General features: G+C 43.7%; 2 protein-coding genes across 3 annotated transcripts in view; one reads left to right on the plus strand and one right to left on the minus strand.

The window, feature by feature from the left end:
* The window catches only part of MYO1H (myosin IH), a 111,419-nt gene extending 108,686 nt beyond the window's left edge, over positions 1 to 2,733 (plus strand). Inside the window, exons 29-32 of one of the 2 annotated variants that reach the window (XM_082417424.1) lie at positions 65 to 135; positions 272 to 369; positions 971 to 1,070; positions 2,123 to 2,733. In XM_082417424.1, the coding sequence (XP_082273550.1) occupies positions 65 to 135; positions 272 to 369; positions 971 to 1,070; positions 2,123 to 2,146 (293 nt within the window). In that variant the 3' untranslated portion in view covers positions 2,147 to 2,733. Of the gene's footprint in view, positions 1 to 64; positions 136 to 271; positions 370 to 970 lie in introns of both variants that reach the window. The other variant, XM_082417423.1, reaches the window with a different exon arrangement.
* A 136-nt stretch (positions 2,734 to 2,869) lies between these two features.
* KCTD10 (potassium channel tetramerization domain containing 10) overlaps positions 2,870 to 20,259 on the minus strand; it is a gene marked incomplete at its 5' end in the record, with an annotated part of 34,318 nt that continues 16,928 nt past the window's right edge. The window contains 4 exons of the mRNA XM_082417614.1: positions 2,870 to 5,663; positions 17,664 to 17,859; positions 19,148 to 19,200; positions 19,524 to 19,610. Of these exons, the coding sequence (XP_082273740.1) occupies positions 5,439 to 5,663; positions 17,664 to 17,859; positions 19,148 to 19,200; positions 19,524 to 19,610 (561 nt within the window). The remainder of the gene's footprint in view (positions 5,664 to 17,663; positions 17,860 to 19,147; positions 19,201 to 19,523; positions 19,611 to 20,259) is intronic.

Consider the following 20,259-nt stretch of genomic DNA (forward strand, 5'->3'; position numbering starts at 1 on the left):
TCTTTTTTCTGTATTAATGTCAAGTTGTCCAGTTCCTGGCCCCTAACTTTGGCTCTGTCCTAAGGTGTCTCTACCAGCAGCTTCAGCGACGGAATCTTAGTCATTCACGTTTCCCCAGAAGACAACAAGCAAAAGGTAATTGACAGCCACAGGGCTGCTAACAGAGGGAAACACTGCCAAAATCTTTAGCTGCCCCCAGTGAAACCTCAGTGATGTTCTTCTTTGAAGCCGCTACCACTGAACCGGCCGTGTTCTCTCCTCTCTGCCGCAGGGGGATGCCGTCTTACAGTGCAAACACATATTTGAGGCAGTTACTAAACTCGTCATGCTGGTTAAGAAGGAGAACATTGTAAATGTTGTTCAGGGAAGGTAGGTGGTTTCGTCTGTACTCAGGAAGTCATTCAATGTTAAGTGTCTATTAACAGATCAAGGAAGACGCAAATGTTAATCGTTTCACCCAGGCCTGCCCCTCCCCGCAAAGTAAGAACTGCCTACCCACAAGGGGTGGGGTACCCTTGCCCCCTCCGATCACCAGCTTTCTTCCCTCCTCACCCCCTAGGACTTGGGCTCCACAGAAATGAAGTCAGTGATCACTTATTCACCAAAGGGAATGAAAAGTGTGGTCTCACCATCTAGTTTTCAAAGGAGGTGCTTATGGTCCTAACAGAATTTGTCACCCAGTGAAAGGGGGACCCCCTGGGCGAGAGCAGGTGCCAGCCACACCTCTACCGTTGATGCCTGTGGAAGAACTGTGCTAAACTGATTTGAAAATAACTAACTACAGGAAGGCGTGGCCATTTTCCCAGTTGCAGAAACGGTTTTCTTTCGATTACTCAAATATACAATAAAACTCTGTAATGAAACAGGAATTTGATCTTGAAACTAGTAAGCGTCACAAGTGAATTTCTTTTGCAGACCCAAAGCTGAGGGAAAAAATATGTCAGTAATTTATCACTTTGTGTATTTTAAGTTTACAGTTTTATATTAGTCCTGGAAAAGAAGGCACAATAGTTTTTGACACCGGACCAGAAGAACAAATCTATAAAGATAAAAACGGACAGTTAACAGTGGTGAGTGGCTGCGTCTGGGGAGGGGGAGGTGTAAGCAGTTTTAAATAAGACTATAGGTTAAAATTCTCCCAATTTCAGTCCTCCTGTAGATTGACCAGAATTATTATCTAGTTTATTTCTCCCTCTGTCCCTGATTCTACGTTGAAAAATAGGAAGGAATGGGTACTAGAGGTGTAGATTCAAACACTGAATGAAAAGGAAAACAGTTTACTCACATTTGTCAGTGAACCAGAAGTTGACATTAAACTTTTCTCAATATTAAACGTCAAAGCCCAACTCTTCACGGGATGTCAAAGGCCTCATGCCCTATCACGTGGTTCTCAAGTGAGTGTCCACGGGGGAAACTCCTGGCGAGCTTCGAAAAATACCAGTGTTTGTGTCTCCCCCCACCCGCTCCCCGACACCATGACGTAACTGGCTGGGGGTGAGGCCTGGGCTCTGGAACACAAGGATCCCAGGACTGAGGAGGAGAGGTTTGGGAACCAGGCGCATCTTAAGAAGTCAAGCCTGAGTGCTCTGCCCTCCCTAGCAAGTTTGATCCAATTCTGCTGGGAAACGACAAACTGAAAGCTGAGGGGGCTGAATCTTTAAAACATAGTCTGTAGCAAATTATGAATACTTGGTATGTATATACAAACTAAAAAATGGTCTAACAACATGGACTGTCTCGTACACATTTAATGATGAAATTGTTTTGTGGACGAAGAGTACACGTAATTGCCCCCGAACACAGTTAACTCCTTCGGGGACAAGTTAAAATACTGAAGCATGATTTTTAATGTAAAGTATAAGGTGACTTTTCAGTTTACATGCTGTCTTAAAACTTACCCCCGTTCCTCCCTGGCTGGCTCAGGCTGAAGCTAAGAGGCCTCAGTGAGCCCATTTCTAGACGTGGCTCGTCTCACGGGAGGTGGGGCAGGAGACGGTGTGGGTGACGGGGCTTGGCTGCTCGCAGCTTGTCCACATCCGCCTCAACCATGCGGGCGGCTGCACTGCTGCTTCCTCCTGAGTGACAGGAGAGACCTCTAAGCCTCAGCGTGTACCTTCCCCAGGTGTCGGTCCGCATGAAGTCCTGATGGAGGATGACGTCTGATCTCTCCCATCGCCGTTTCTGCTGCAACTGAGGAAAGCACCCAGGAAGCTCGAATTTGGTCCAGTTAGCGACACCTTCAAGCAAAGGTTCCAGCAGCTCTAGGAAAAGGATCGTCCCTGAAGAAGCAGAGTGGCATCTTATGCCAAAGGCCAAACCCTCAGGTGTTCTGTCGCACTACATGTTCTCTTTAGGGAGCCAACCTCAAGTCACCCAAGGGGGTGATTTTAAACATCCCCAATAGGACCTACACTTGACGGGCACTTGAACATGTCAGTATGGGGGGTGACAGATTCTCTGTCATGCTGCCTCTGAGGCACAATGAAGTATTATACGTGGTCTGAGAGCATAAAGCTGCAAAATTTGAATTTTGCTTTAAATAAATGAAACTCAGAAACATACCCAATTCCTTCAAGGCTTTAGGTTCCACGTGGTGAGGTGTAGCTCTCCCCACCCCAAACCTGCAGTCGGAGGCAACAGCAGCTGACTGCTGTTTCACAAGCCCAGAAGCATTTCCACCCAAGACTTCCTTCCAGTGTTTGAGTTCAAACACTACGGAAAAATGACTCATCTTTTCCACCCTGAGCAGCAACCTTTAGGTGGTGAAGTAGAAGGTGGGCTCTCTGCTCTGCTCTCTTTCCTGTGAACTGCACTTCAGTTCAGTGGCTGGACTGTGCTGGGCGTTTCTGAAAAGACCCAGAAAAACAGATTTAAGTGGAAGCGTTATATAACTTTTATTTTACATATGTCCACAGATGCTTGTACAACATACAGTGACTACTTCTGAAGCTCATAGCGTTTTTTTTTCCATGGCACAAAGAGACAAAGGTTAGTGACACACGTGTTACAGTGACTCTGGGTGGAGCCCTAGAGAACACACATTCCAGAGGGAGGGTGGGGGTACCTGCACAGCGACCGCCCTGCTAAGCCACTGCAGGGGGACGATGGAGAGGCGAGGCCCCCAGTCACAATCAGATGACTTACTTGAAAAAAAGCCTCATGACGAGGGACCCAAAGCTGTTCTGCTTTTTCCATTGTAAGTTATTACAGTGTAATAAAACTTTGCTCTTCACCAAATCTTAGGCCAGTGTTTGTTTTACTGGGACGGTTCTTAAATACAAATATTGACTTTTGTTGCCCTTAGTGCTCACATAAGAAATCTGTTCTTTGTAGAATATGTCTGATAACAGAGCTTGGACCAGCCAACACTTTGTCATGGTCAGCTCACGGCTGTATGCAACTAACAAACAGTATCGCTCACCATGGAATGTTTCATGAACTTGTTCATATCCCAGGGAAGCAAAGACTCCAAACGACAAGTGCAAAGTTGAAGGAAATGTGAAAGTAGAGAGACGGCCAGAAACATTTGGTCAGAAGGTGTAGAAGCCCCAACTAATCAGACTGTTCCACAAAGTTAGTTACTCGTCACGTAAACATTTGAAAAATAGAACTTACATGATGGCTTTTCCATTCCTACAGAAAACATCAGAACTGACATTCACTTTAACTTTCTAAAAAAGTTCAACCCAAACAGCAGGGTTGGTGTTTAAAACTTAAACAGTATAAAATATTTACAAAACATTATTTAAGCCCCCTCCCCTCCCATCCTTAACACTTAATAAAATCCAAATGGCCTAATATGAAAGTTTCCCACACAACAGTTTAAAAAGCATCTACCCGATACATGATTTTTAGGTTGGGTCATGATTGTTTTAAAGTTTTATTGTAGGCTTTGCTGCTGGATACAAAATAAAGGCATACAACTGTCACAAGTAGGGCAGGATGTACAAAGTCTAAGCTGTAAAAACCATTTCAAAATATAAACTCGTTTTGTTCGAATACACTGTATCAAAGGCTGCCCGTATTCATACCTTTGGTATAAAATGGTAACGTTTCCCTTGAATAGCAGACAAAACCCATCCATACCTTACACACATCCGAATCTCCTTGGAACTACTCTATCAGCCTAGTCTCAACCACCCACATTCGTCACCACTCCCTCTGTGCGTCACGGGCGCAGAGGAGACGGGGAGGTAGGTAACCGAGAACGTCCGTCCCACATGAGCGCCGTGCAGGCAGCAGGGCTCCAGTGCGGGCCACCCAGGCCCCATGGGCACACATCCTCATCCACAGTCGCACACGTCCCTTAAACAAACATGAACACACACACTGACCGGACCCAAAAGGATCTGCACGTCCTCTCCGTCTGCTCACCGACGGCCACGCCACACTGTGTAAGAATCAGAGGCAGAGACAGGAAGGGATCTCCAGGTGACGGCTGCGCTGACAGCAGGTGAGCCGTCCTGAGGCTGCTGGTGTGAGCAGTGGTCCCGTCTGGACGCCAGAACAGAGTCTGGGGCCATGTTTAATTTCTTCTAAGCAAAGGGCAGGGCATCCGCTGGGGGCAATAAGTCCCGCTTAACGGGGCAGAAGGCCAAGGAGGAAGGAATGGAGCCCACCGGGCAGTGGTTTGTGCGCTATGCCCGTATGCAGGCCAGGCAGCCTTCCCAGAATGGAGTGGGTCAACAAGGAGGGCAGAGGAAGGGGCAGCTCTGCTCTCGGCCAGACCCTGCGGGGTCCCAACAAGCACCAGACCACAGATCAGCAGAAGGGGCAACAGGCCTGCCCCTTCAACGGAGCTGGGCATCCAGAGCCACACTAGGAACAGCAGCTGAGAGGCAGGAACCCCCCAGGTGGGGTCTCCACCGCTACGAGCTGTGGTCCTTCAACAAGCTTTAGGATCGATGCCCGGGGCGGGATGGGCTGTCCGCAAAGCCGTGGGGCCTGTGCCAGGCACGGGGATGGGGCCAGGGTGCTGGGGTGGAGTCAGGAAACACTGAGCTTGCAGACACCGCTGGTGACCACCGACTACAGGACCCGTCTCAGAGCTGACAAACCAAACCCTGGAGGGAAGGTGACCCGAGAAGCTCCAAGAGGCAGTCAACACCCACAGAAATAAATACTGCAGACAAGTTCTCACATACACACCACACCCATTCATCCTCTTCCTCCAGAACCAGGAAAGCCTGGCTCCAGTGCTTCTCGGATTCTCAGGAAGGCAGAGACCTTGGACCCAGCTTGTTCAACAGCAGGGGTGTGTTCACCTGGGTAAAGACAATCCATTCACCTGGTCGAGAAATACCAAAATCGTCATCTGGCTTTTTATGCAGTCTCTCCGGACTTGGGGGGAAGTGGGAGGCCCGGGAGCTCTCGGGGGATCTGCGTGCACAGCAGGGAGGAGCAGGGCGGGCGGGTGCGCTCGGGGGCCCCCTGCCCGCTCACTGGTGGAGGTGGGCCCGGTCGTCCGGGCGCTTGATGTGGATCCGCCGCACGCGCTCTATCCGCTCCCGCTCCCGCTCCTCGTCCTCGTCCAGGTGGTGGGAGCGTCCGGCCGCCCCACCCGTGGCCTCCAGGAGTGCGTTGTCAGGTCCCCGGCCATCCTGGGCCTCATACAGCAAAATATTCAGGGTCTCCTCATAGATCCGGGCTTCAGGGAACTCCACCTGTAGCCCCACAAAACACAAGGCAGGTACGTTAGCATCTCAAACCCCCCACCCCACCACCTCTGCCACCACCCAGGACTTCTGAGCAGGGCCATCTGTCTACACCAGGCCCCTAAGACTCTGTAAGACCATCGTTATTATGTTTAAAGCAGTTTTTATTTTCAATACGCAACACTTACACATGGCACTAAATTCACAAGAGACAAAAGGGATACAGTGAAACAGATCTCCCTGCCCTCTCTGCCCCCCAGTTTGCCTTCCTTTGGACATTTACGTCATTCCCAATGTGTTGCTTCTAACAATCAGGGCTGCACCCCTGTACACGAGGCATTCCACACCTTAAAAGGAGCATCCTTTCTGAACAGGGACCAGCTGGGGACCCTGATAAAATGGACACAATCCCTCCCACTCAGTAAAGCGCTGCGTGTGCTTACTGCCCTTCGGGGTCAGGCGCCGTGAACTAGATAGAGGTGGGTCCCAGGCAATCAGTAAGAAATGGTAAAGCACTTGAAATGTTCTGCCAGGGAAGATACCGATTATGCAAAAACCCAAGTGGAACATCTGTGCAGTTACGTGAGACAACGAAACATGAGTGTCAGCTCCAAAGCACAGCTCCCAGAAGTATGGGATGGAAGAAGAGGAAACTGTCCCTGAAGGGGCAGCCATCCCAACACCAACTCCCTGGAGAAAGGAAGGAGCCCTTAGGGACAAGAGGCAGAGCGAAGGGAGCCAGGAGAGGGGCTCTGGCCTCCATCCCGGCTCCACCACTAACCAGCCGCACGAACATGAGCATGGGCTCACTCCGGAACCCGTCCACGAATCTATACACAGCTGGGATCCGACCACAAGGTCTCTCAGTGCCTTTGCTCGCTGTTAAGCTCTAAAAACGTAAAGTCACTATTTTAAAGTTTAATCAATATGATGGTTAGCTTTTGAATATCCAAGGGCAGAGGCAATCCATGTATATAAAAAAACCAAACTATGACAAAATGGAGAGTCTAGTTACAGGTGGAATTCACAGCCCTAAAGAAAAGAGGCACGTCTTGTTAACACAGGAGGAAAAGTGAACAATTCTGGTCCCCCCACTATCTTTGAAAGGAAAAAAAAGAAACTCAGTGTTTTTCCCTTCCTGGCTACCTTACAACAATACATACCTTTTAGGATACATTCTAAATACTAATGAATCAAATGTTTTAAGAAGTTAAAAAAAAAAGGGCTTCCCTGGTGGCGCAGTGGTTGAGAATCCACCTGCCAATGCAGGGGACACGGGTTCAATCCCTGGTCCAGGAAGATCCCACATGCCACGGAGCAACTAAGCCCACGAGCCACAACTACTGAGCCCACATGCCACAACTACTGAAGCCCGTGTGCCTAGAGCCCATGCTCCACAACAAGAGAAGCCACCACAATGAGAAGCCCGCGCACCGCAACGAAGAGTAGCCCCTGCTCGCTGCAACTAAAGAAAGCCTGAACGCAGCAACAAAGACTCAATGCAGCCAAAAATAAACAAACAAAAAAAACACATACCCTTTAAAAAAAAAAAAGTAGTTAAAAAAAGATTTTTAACTCTGGTTTCTACTTTGTGGTCTGATTTTCTCTCATTTGCATTTTGCTTCTGAGGCTGCTCTAGCATCACACAGAGCTGTGGGCTCCTGGGACTGCAGTGAGGATAATAACCTGAGCAGGTGACCTACAGATCTGTACAAAGGTGACTAGAGGCATGACCTGCTGCATGTGTCCCTGGTCATCAGATTTCCCCAGATAGGTTGAAAAGGAAATGACACAGTGTATGGGGTGATTTAAAAAAAAAAAAAAAAAAAGCATAATCAAGATGGTAGAATAGTAGGACATGAACCTTACCCTTCTCCCACAAATATAGCAAAAAGACATCTACATGTGGAATGATTCTCACAGAATATCTACTGAACGCTGGCAGAAGACCTTAGACTGCTGAAAGGGCAAGAAAATCTCCACGTAACCGGGTAGGAAGAAAGAAAAAAGAAGGAGGAAAAGAAAAGAAAAGAAAAAGAAAGTGAGAAAGGAATCGGACGGGACCTGTGTCACTGGGAAGGAGCTGTGAAAAAGAGAAAAGGTTCCTGCACCCTGGGAAGCCCCCTCACCGGCAGGGAGATGGACCGGGACAGAAGGAGAGCTTCAGAGCCTCAGAGGAGAAAACAGCAGCCGGTTTGCAGCAGCCAAAGCAGAGGGAGGACTGCACAGTCCGTCAGTGCTGCCGCGCTGCACTCCCCAGCCTGACACACGAGTCTGCCAGTGCTGGCGGGGGCTGGGTGCTGGAACTCGGGCTTCAGAGATCAGAACCGGGGAGAGGACCGGGGTTGGCACGCTGTGCAGACGGACTGGGGGGGCTGGAATCCAGTGTGACCACGGCTGGGGGTGTATGCAGGGGAAGCCTGGGCCACCTTAGACGCCAGTCGCCATTGTTTGGGGGTGCACGAGGGGAGGGGTGGGATCTAGATTGTAGCCTTTTTCTCTGTGCATGTGCTTGCAGAGGGCAGGACACCACCTGCATGGGCTCCAGGAGCAGTCGTAGTGCCCCCCCCCGCTGCCCCCAGACACCAGGAGTGGTTTCAGGTTACCATCACCTCCCTCCTGGACCCCAGGAGGGGTTGCAGGGCCCCCACTGCTGCCCGCCCAAACTCCAGGAGTGGCTGTGAGATGCCATCACGCCCACCGTGTGCTCTGGGGGTGTGCCCGAGCTGCCCGCCGCCACCAAGAACCCAGGACTGGGCATCAGCCACTGCATCTGCACACCCCCATCAAGGGGATAATGACCAGCACACACTGAAGAGAAAGGCCACGGGCATCCATACTAAAAACTGCCCTCACACCAAATATATTAAACTCACAAAAGCTACACAGGGATGACCCCACCTATAAACAGCCCTCCAAGACCACAGTAGACAATTGTTTTTCCGAAACTCACAAACAGAAATATGTAAAATGAAGAAGCAGAAGAACTACTCCCAGTTAAAAGACCCCTGAAGGAACAAAGAGTGAAACAGACCCCTTCAGTCTAATAGGCACTGATTTCAAAAAGAAGAAAATGAAAATACCGAAGGAATTAAGAAAGGCTATGGAAAGAAATGCAGAGTACTGTAAAAAGGAACTAGAAACTATAAAGAGGAACCAAAAAAAATTAGAAAACTCATTTGCAGAGACAAAAGCTGAGCTAAAGGCAATGAATAGCAGAATGAATAATGCAGAAGAATGAATAATTGATCTGGAAGATAAAATAACGGAAATCACCCAATCAGGACAGCAGATAGAAAGCCAAATGAGAAAAACCAAAAGCAATCTAAGAGACCTGTGGCATAATATAAAGTGTGCCAACCTACGCAGAATAGGGACTCCAGAAGGGAAAGAAAGAGTAAAGGGGATCGAAAATGTATTTGAAGAAATTATGGCTGAAAACTTCCCAAACCTAAAGAAAGAAACATACCCAGGTACCGGAAGCTCAGAGGGTCCCAAACAAGATAAACCCAAAAAGACCTACACCAAGACGTATTATAACAAAAATGGCAAAAGTTAAAGATAGAGAATTCTAAAGGCAGCAAGAAGAAAACAGAGTTAATTACAAGGGAACCACCCCATAAGACTATCAGCTGATTTCTCTACAGAAACGTTGCAGGCCAGAAGGGAGTGACAAGATATATTCAAAGTCCTAAAAGGGAAAAAATCTGCAACCTAAGATACTCTACCCAGTAAGACTATCACTTAGAATAGAAGGAGAGATAAAGAATTTCTCAGACAAGAAAAAATAAAAGAACATAGCAATACTAAACCTATCCAAGGGGAAATATTGAAAGGTCTTCTCTAAATAGAAAAGAAGTAAAAATCTATAGGAAAGAGAAAATCACAATTAGAAAATAAATCACTTAAAAAAGCCAGTACAGGGCTTTCCCGGTGGCACAGTGGTTGAGAATCTGCCTGCCAACGCAGGGGACATGGGTTCGAGCCCTGGCCAGGGAAGATCCCACATGCCGTGGAGAACTAAGCCCGTGTGCCACAAATACTGAGCCTGCGCTCTAGAGCTTGCGACACAACTACTGAGCCCGCGTGCCACAACTACTGATGCCCGCACGCCTAGAGCCCATGCTCCACAATAAGAGAAGCCACCGCAATGAGAAGCCTGCACACCACAAAGAAGAGTAACCCCCAATCGCCCCAACTAGAGAAAGCCCGTGAGCCGCAACAAAGACCCAACACAGCCAAAAATAAATAAATTAAAAAAAAAAAGCCACTACACAGATTAAAAAAAAAATCAAAAAATTTTCTGTGAAAGTGATGATAATGACAATGAACAGCAAAAGGATGAACATGAAGACGTAAAAGAGGACATCAAAATCATAAAATGTTGGGGAGGAGAGTAAGAAAATGTAGGGTTTTTTCCCCCTAAAATGTGTTTGAGCCTATATGACCACCAGTCTAAGGCAAATATATATAGGAAGGGCTTAACATACTTGAAAAACAGGGTAACCACAAATCAAAAACATACAATAGATTCACAAAAACCGAAAAGAACATAAGTATAATGCAAAAGAATATCATCAAGCCACAAAAGGAAAAACGAAAAGAAAAAGGGACAAAGAATATAAAACAACAGGAAAACAAGGTTTAAAATGGCAATAAATACATATCTATCAATAATTACCCTAAATGTCAATGGACTAAATGCTCTAGTCAAAAGACACAGAGTGGCAGATTGGATTAAAAAAACAAAAGCCTACAATACACTGCCTACTAGAGACCCACTTCAGGGCAAAGGACACACACAGACTGAAAGTGAAGAGATGGAAAAAGATATTTCATGCAAACGGAAGTGACAAGAAAGTGGGGGTCACAATACTAATATCAAACAAAACAGACTTTAAACCAAAGCCCATAAAGAAAGATAAAGAAGGACATTATATAATGATAAAAGGATCAATAAAAGAAAAGGATTTTATACTCATCAACGTATATGCACCTAATATAAGAGCACCCAAATACATAAACAAATACTAACAGACGTAAAGGGAGAAAATTGACAGGAATACAATATTGGGTTGGCCAAAAAGTTCGTTCCGGTTTTTCTGTAACATCTTATGGGAAAACCGGAACGAACTTTTTGGCCAACCCAACAGTGGGAGACTTTAACACCCCACTCACATCAATGGACAGATCTTCCAGAGAGAGACTCAATAACGCAACAGAAATACTAAATGATACAATAGAACAGTTAGACTTAATTGATATTTTCATGACATTACATCCAAAAAAACCAGAATACACATTCTTTTCAAGTGCACATGGAACATTCTCTAGGATTGACCACATACTAGGGCACAAAACAAGCCTCAACAAATTTAGGAGTACAGAAATTATCTAAAGCATCTTTTCTGACACAACAGCATGAAACTAGAAATTAGCCACAGAAAAAGAAATGAGAAAAAAAAAAATTACATGGAGACTAAACAACATGCTACTAAAAAACCAATGGGTCGGGCTTCCCTGGTGGTGCAGTGGTTGAGAGTCTGCCTGCCAATGCAGGGGACACGGGTTCGAGCCCTGGTCTGGGAAGATCCCACATGCCGCGGAGCGGCTGGGCCCGTGAGCCACAACTACTGAGCCTGCGCGTCTGGAGCCTGTGCTCCGCAACGGGAGGGGCCGCGACAGTGAGAGGCCCGCGCACCGCGATGAAGAGCGGCCCCCGCTCGCCGCAACTGGAGAAAGCCCTCGCACGGAGATGAAGGCCCAACACAGCCAAAAATAAATAAATAAATAAATAAATTTATAAAAACCAACGGGTCAACGATGAAATCAAAGAGGAAATTAAAAAATACCTTGAGACAAGCGACAATGAAAACACAACCATACAAAATCTATGGGATGCAGCAAAAGCAGTTCTTACAGGGAACTTCATAGAGATATAGGCCTTCCTCAAAAAAATGAGAAAAATCTCAAATAAACAACCTAACCTACTACTTAGAAGAATTAGAAAAAGAAGAAAAAACAAAACCTAGTCACCAGAAGGAAGGAAATAATAAGATCAGAGGGGAAATAGAGATTTTAAGAACATAGAAAAATCAATAAAACCAAGAGCTGGTTCTTTGAAAGGATAAACAAGATTGATAAACCTGGCCAAGCTCACGAAGAAGAAAAGAGAGAGAACTCAAATAAACAAATTAGAAATGAAAAAGGAGACATAACAATGGATACCACAGGAATACAAAAAACCATAAGGGAACACTAAGAACAATTATATGCCAACAAATTCAACAACCTAGAAGAAATGGACAAGTTTCTAGAAACATACAGCCCACCAAAACTGAATCAAGAAGAAACAGATAATTTGAACAGACCAATCAATAGAACTGAAATAGAATCTATAATTTAAAAACTCCCTACAAACAACAGTCCAGAACCAGACAGTTTCACAGGCAAATTCTACCAAACATACAAACAAGAACTTATACCTATCCTTCTCAAACTCTTCCAAAAAATTGAAGAGGAGGGAACATTCCCAAGGACATTCTATGAAGCCACCATCACTCTGATACCAAAACCAGAAAAAGACACCACCAAAGAAGAAAATTACAGGCCAATATCTTTGATGGTATAGGTGCAAAAATTCTCAACAAAATATTAGCAAACCAAATCCAACAACACATAAAAAAGACCATACATCACAACCAAGTGGGATTCATCCCAAATTCATAAGGATGGTTCAACATATGCAAATCAACATGATACACCACATAAACAAAAGACAAAAACCACATGATCATCTCAATAGATGCAGAAAAGGCATTTAACAAAAATGCAACATCCATTCATGATAAAAACTCTTACCAAAATGGGTATAGAGGGGACATATCTCTAAGTAGTAAAAGCTATTTATGACAAACCCACAGCCAATATAATACTCAATGGTGAAAAGCTGAAAGCCTTCCCACTAAAATCTGGAACAAGACAAGGATGCCCACTGTCGCCACTTCTATTCAACACAGTATTGGAAGTCCTAGCCACAGTAATCAGATAAGAAAAAGAAATAAAAGTTATCCAAATTGTAAGGGAAGAGGTAAAATTGTCATTATATTTAGATGATATAATACTATATAGAGAAAAACCCTAAGGACTCCACACAAAAACTACTAGAACTGGTAAATGAATTCAGCAAGGTAGCAGGACACAAGATTAACATACAGAAATTGGTTGCATTTCTTCACACCAAAAATGAAGTATGAGAAAGGGAATGTAAAAAAAATCAATACCTTTTAAAATCGCAACCCCCCCAAATAAAATACTTAGGAATAAACCTCACCAAGGAGGTGAAAGACTTATATGCTGAGAACTATAAAACGTTAATAAAGGAAACTGAAGATGATTCAAAGAAATGGAAAGATATCCCATGCTCCTGGGTTGGAAGAATTAATACTGTTAAAATGGCCATATTACCTAAAGCAATCTACAGATTTAACATGATCCCTATCAAATCACCCATGACATTTTTCACACAACTACAGCAAATAGTCCTAAAATTCACATGGAACCATAAAAGACCCAGAATTGCCAAAGCAATCCTGAAGAAAAAGAACAAAGCAGGGGGCATAACCATCTCAGACTTCACATAATACTACGAAGCTACAGTAATCAAAACAGTATGGTACTGGCACAGAAACAGATATATGGATGGATGGAACAGTATAGAGAGCCCAGAAATAAACCCACACACCTACAGTCAATTGATCTTCAACAAAGGAGGCAAGAATATACAATGGGAAAAAGTCTCTTCAGCAAGTGGTGTTGGGAAAATTGGACAGCCACATGTAAATCAATGAAGTTAGAACACACCCTCTCACCACACACAAAAATAAACTCAAAATGGCTTAAAGACTTAAACGTAAGACATGACACCATAAAGCTCCTAGAAAAGATCATAGGCAAAACATTCTCTGACATAAACCATACCAATGTTTTCTTAGGTCAGTCTCCCAAGGCAATAGAAATAAAAACAAAAATAAACAAATGGGACCTAATCAAACTTACAAGCTTTTGCACAGTAAAGGAAACCATAAACAAAACGAAAAGACAACCTACAGGATGGGAGAAAATATTTGCAAATAATGAGACCAACAAGGGCTTAATTTCCAAAATATACAAACAGTCATACAACTCAACAACAAAAAAAAACAAACATACCAATCACAAAATGGGCAGAAAACCTAGAGAGACATTTCTCCAAAGAAGAAATACCGATGGCCAATAGGCATATGAAAAGATACTCAACATCACTAAATATTAGAGAAATGCAAATCAAAACTACAATGAACTACATTCTCACACCAGTCAGAATGGCCATCATTAAAAAGTCTACACAACATCGTTAATCAACTACAATATAAAATAAAAATTTAAAAATTTTTTGGTAATTGCAATCATTGTTGCTTTTGTTGTGGTCATCCATTTACAATACTTGGTGTCAGTTTATTTATCTCTTGTAAAAATAAAATACAGTGTGTGTGTGTGAAAAAAAAAAGTTTAATAGGCTGAATTATATCAATTAATTTTCCAATGTTAAGCCAATCTTACATACATGGAATGAATTCTATTTGGTCATGCTGTATTGCACTTTTTATATACTGTTGGATCCAGTTTGATAAAATTTTGTTTAGAATGTTTGCATGTAAAAAAAAAAAAAAGTAAATGAGCTATCAAGCTAAAAAATACAAATTAATTAATTAATTAATTAAAAGAAATGATCATTGTTGAATCCCAATGTTAGTATTTTGGTATATTTTCTTCTATTTTTTTTCCTGTTTATGGTTACATAGTTGTAATTATGATGTGCACATGATTTTTATCCTGATTTTTTTTCATTTAATATTGTTGAACATCCTTGAAATTTATCAGAGGTTCATATTGAAAGTTTTGATAATGTTTACATTCATTAATACCATTTGAGTATATATTTTTAACTTTCTTTTTTACAAGTTTATTAACGTAGAATTTTGTACAATATATTTCTCATACATAAAGTAGGCAATTTGATGAGCTATGACAGCTATATGCACACATGAAACTACCATCACAATCAAGATATGGAACATTTCCATCACCCCCAAAGGTTTTATCATGCCCCATTACAATTATCCCTCCCCAGGCAAGCACTCTTATTTTCTACCACTGTGTGCATTTTCTAGAATTTTATATGAAAGGAATCCTACAGGATATACTGGGGTTTTTTTGTTTTTGTTTTTGGTCTAGCTTCTGTCATTCAGCCTAATGCATTTGAGACTCATCCATGTTGTTACATGTATCCGTAGTTTTTACCTTTTTATCACTGACTGGTATGCTGTTGTACAGCATGTAATTTTCTTCATAAAATGTCCAGAGAACAACAAAACCACACTGAGATTCAGATGCCAGGCACCTCCTATATACATCTGACTCATGGTGCCTGTGAATTAAATTCAGCCCTCAACATAATTATATATTTTCATAAGTCATAGAATTTGAGGTCATTTACAAATAATGAAAATCCCTAACGTTAAATTCATTCACTTATTCATTCATTCATTCAAGATATGTAACTTTGCTAGGTACTTCTAGGTACTTGAGCTACATCAGCAAACCAAACAACTTTTCCTTGTTGAGATCATATTGTAATAGGAAAAGGTAGAAGATTATATTTCTAATAAGTAGTAAATATAAACATGTAAATCATCTAGTTTTGTCGATGTTCGTAAGTATTACATAAAAAAGAAAAAATTGAGCTGGGTAAGGCAGATTGGGAGTACCAGGAGTGTGTTTGGGGGACAGAAGTTGGTTTTAAGTTTAAATAGAGCAATCAGAATAAGCCTTAGTGAGGTCTGAGTTTTAAAATCTGACAAAGTCAGGGATCTATCTATCATAGCATTTTCTACTGAATTCTTTGTAAACATTATATGGCTATATAATGTTCAGTTGAGTGGTTACATCATAATTCACTTAGTTAGAGCTATAGATGAACATTCAGATTAGCTCTAATTTTCATTGCTATATATAATGTCTCTATGAACACTGTTGTGAATAAAGCTTTTGAATTGCCTATTGTGTACTTAGGATAGATTTTGAAGAAGTACAGTTATTGTAAAAAAGGACATAAACTTTTTTCTTTTACTTTTTAAGATTTTTAAAATGTTGAATCATTATTGTATTCCTAAGATTAAATCCTCCTTAGATATTATATATTATTATTTTCTAACATTGTTAGATTCACTTTAACTTTAAATTATGATTTTACATCTATTTAAAAAATAAAACTGACCTATAAGAAAAAAATTTTTTAATTTAAAAATTAAACACAAAAAAATTAAATAAAATACCTTCAAAAAAAAGAAAAAGGTCTACAAATAACAAATGTTGGAGAGGATGTGGAAAAAAGGGAACCCTCCTACACTGTTGGTAGGAATGTAAGTTGGTGCAGCCACTGTGGAAAACAGTGTAGAGGTTTTCCTCAGAAAACTAAAAACAGAATTACCATATGATCCTGCAATCCCCGGGCATATACCCAGACAAAACTATAATTCAAAAAAAGATACATGCACCCCTATGTTCACAGCAGCACTATTCACAATAGCCACGACATGGAAACAACCTAAATGTCCATCAACAGATGAATGGATAAAGAAGATGTGGTACATATATACAATGGACTACTATTCAGCCATATAAAAGAAAGAAATAATGCCATTTGCAGCAACATGTATGCAACTAGAGATTATCTTACTAAGTGAAGCAGGTCAGAAAGAGAAAGACAAATACCATATGATATCACTTATATGTGGAATCTAAATTATGACACAAATGAACCTATCTATGAAACAGAAAGAGAATCATGGACACAGAGAATAGACTGGTGGTTGCCGAGGGGGATGGGAGAGGGATGGATTAGGAGTTTGGGATTAGCAGATGCAAACTGGTATATATAGGATGGATAAACAACAAGGTCCTATTGTATAGCACAGGGAACTATATTTAATATCCTGTGATAAACCATAATGGAAAAGAATGTGAAAAAGAATGTATATATGTATAACTGAGTCACTCTGCTGTACAGCAGCAATTAACACAACATTATAAATCAACTATACTTCAATAAAAAGAAAAAAAAAGAAGGGAGGAAAACAAAAAACAAAAAACAACCCAGTCACATAGCCTAAGGAGGAGGGTAGGCAAGCAGAAACCTAAAGGGAGTGAATATCAATCAACAGTGGACCAGTTCTCTAACCACACTCTGCAGCACAATCTAGCTTTGCAAAACAGCACAGGGACAGAAGCCAAGGGAGAGGTCAGGTCCACTGGTTTGCAGAGGATGACATAAAAATGGGTCCAGAGTCCAGATCAGTCAGGGAGTCATGTGCTGGAAAGAAGCCACCCAGATTCACGAGGAGTGCTGAGGGGGCCCCGTGAGGGTGGAGGGCTGCCCAAGTCAGTGGGTAAGAGGAGGACAGATGACAAGGAAGTAGTAGCTCATGACCAGAAGGCCAAGGTCAAGACCTTGAAGGTAGCACTGCTCCTGATGAGTGAGATGGATGGGGCCAGTGTGGTGGGAAACAGCGTCGAGCCGAAGACAGAAAGGAGCTGGCACAGGTCAGATCAGATCGCTGATGGGATCAGATCGCTGATGACAGAGGAGAAAATGCAGGCAGCGGGGTACACACGGGTACAAGGACCCGTCTGAATCAACCTTTACGGAAAAGGAACCCAGGAGCAGTATGACTGTCTATACTTACTGGGTGTCAGAAAGGAAACGCCATTCTGTTTTTCCAAGCCTACATCTGGATCTTTCCAGGGCCCAAAAGAGAATGAATATTTGAACAATGAGCAGTCATGAGTCAAGGAAAGCATTTTTAGAGCCCTTCCCTCTTGAAGTGTATTTTGCTCAAGGAGAAAGGGAAGTTTTTCAAATACAGATTTCAGGCCAGCCACTCAGAACCATCCTCTGGAGGCCCTTACCTTGGTCTGTTTCTTCTCGGTGGCGTAGACGATAGAGGTACAGCAGACTTCAGCGATCTTACGGCCCTGGCCGTAGAAGGACCAGCAGCAGATTTCGTCCCCAATGACATCCTTTATGAACAGGACCCTTCCATTAAAGCGCAGGGACAGCTTATCAAACAGTTCGATGTTCTTCAACATATTGTCGTCAGAATTGCTGCAAGAGAGCATTTGATAAGGTGATTGATTACAAGCTGGTGTTAACAGCCACCGCTAGTGGGGGAGTGTTTCCACACACTGGGCCCATTATCTCCACCATCCCTTTTCAACCTCATGGTAAGCCCGTGAAGAAGGCACTACAGTCCCCAAAGCTCAACGGAAAGCAAGGGTCAGAGAAATTAGGGGACTGCCTGCGGCCAGAAACTAATAAATGGCAGAGCTGAGCCTCAAAAACACAGCTCTAGCCTCCAAGTCTGCACTCCTCACCAGCGTGCTAGTGCGGACACCCTGCTGTGCAACAGCCAGGGATGAAATGGTGAAACCACGGGGTCTGCAGGCACAGGCACCGGGTGGGGGACATGGAGGAGAGCCCCACAGAGCCACATGAGAGGATGAGTGACCCGCTCGAGGGAGACTTTTTATCCTGGGTCCATTTATGGGTCTTGAGTAACTTCATCTAATACCCCTACAACCCATAAGTTCCTGATTTAGAGCCACATGTTCCCAAGAGCCAAAAGGCATTCTGGAAACCCGTATATATTGCTAGTGGGAACATAAAATGGCGTAGTCACTTTGGAAAACAGTTCAGCAGGTCCTCAAGTGATTAAACCTAGAGTTACCATATGACCCAGCAATTGCACTCCTAGGTATCCACCCACGAGAAATGAAAACATGTACGTGGACATGAATGTCCACAGCAGCATTATTCCTGACGGCCAGAAGGTGGCAACAACCCTAACTGTCCGTCAGCTGATGAAAAAGGGCAAACAAAACGTAGTCTGTCTGAACAATGGCGTATTTTTCAGCCATAAAATGAAGTGCTGATGCGTGCCACAACATGGGTGAACTTTGAAAACGTTATGCTAAGTGAAAGAAGCCAGACACAAAAAGCAACATATTGTAAGATTCTATATATATGAAATGTCCGGTGTAGGCAAATCCATAGAAACAGAAAGCAAAATAGTGGTTGCCTAGGGCTGGGGGAGATAAGAGGGTGGGGGGACATGGGGAGTGACTGCTAACAGGTACAGGTTTCCTTCTGAGGTGATGAAAATGGTCTAGAATTAGGTAAGTGGTGATGGTTGCACAACTCTGAATATACTAAAAAACACTGAATTGTGTATTTTTAAACGGTGAATCTTATGGTATGTGTGAATTAGATTTCATATCTATCGATCCATCTGGGCATTCTAGAGGTGCAAAAAGGCCACCCTCATCTGAAGGGAATGAGGGGAGCTGGGCCTGGCTGGTGTGAGTGCAGATGTCTTTTCTGGCCAACACCTTACCTGGTATACGAGTATTTGTTGTTACTTCTGTTGTAGAGCAACTTCACGGCTGGCTGTGGGTTGTTTTAAAAAAAAGGAAGAAGAGAGTCACTTGGAGTGCAGGTGCGAAGGACCACCAGCTTCCCACAGCGCTGGAGCCCTGCCATCCGCCTGAAGAGGCAGGTAAGCGTAGCCTGCTGGCTGGGGTGGGGCTGGAGAGGGAGACTGCGTGAGCCAGCACCAGGAGAAACACAGAATGAGCTGTACGCTCCCATTCCTGACCCCCTCTCAGGCCTTGCCCAGGCAATTTCGCACATTTTTATTCCAAAACTTACTCAGAAGAACCTCCACCACTTTTGGTAGCAAAAGAAATGCCACAAGGTTGCCTCCACCATACCTTATTTGAAGTCGCTATAAGTTTCTGTTCTTCCTTGGATGAGGTGATGACAGGAACTTTGCAGAAAGGCTCATAAGTATCTTTGTTCTGCTGGAACAAAACATGCTTTCAGCCTGGGAGGCCTGCCCAACATTGAACTGTTTAAGCTGGCCTTCCGGGCAAAGACGGACTCTGGCGAGGGGAGATGGGGCAGCCATGGCTGGGAAGAGAGGCGGATTCCAGCACCAGTGAAGTAGGATGGGGGACGACCAGGAGTGGAGTTCCCCAGTGAACCCGCTCTTCGGCCAGGACTGTTATATGCCAGGGTGCTTGGCATATAAATACTAACAACGACGACACATTTCACAGCCCAGGAAGCCACTCAAAAGCCACAGCCCAGGAAGCCACTTAAAAATAAACCCTAAACATGGCAGATGAAATATGATTGCATCAGAGCTCCTAAAACCCCACTGCAATGACTGCAGAGGAATTATAAGCCCATAAGGAGAGAGAGAATGGGAAAAGTGAGGTCAGCAGACAAAAGACGCCAAAAATTCAAGTCTGGAAAGCAGGTCTCAAATGAGTGATAACCAAGGAGAAGGAGAACGCTGAAACCTAAGTTGGCAGATGGGAAAGAATCCACAGCTGTGAAGGCTGGTGGGCTCAGGGCAAGAGCAGAGCGCTGCTTGCTAGTCGGCAGAAGCACTGCTGAGACCTCCAGGTGGATCCCCTGCCCCAGCCGGGCAGGAGAAAAGTC

This window comes from Balaenoptera physalus, assembly GCF_965194825.1.
Source record: "Balaenoptera physalus genome assembly, chromosome: 12".
NCBI lineage: Eukaryota > Metazoa > Chordata > Mammalia > Artiodactyla > Balaenopteridae > Balaenoptera > Balaenoptera physalus.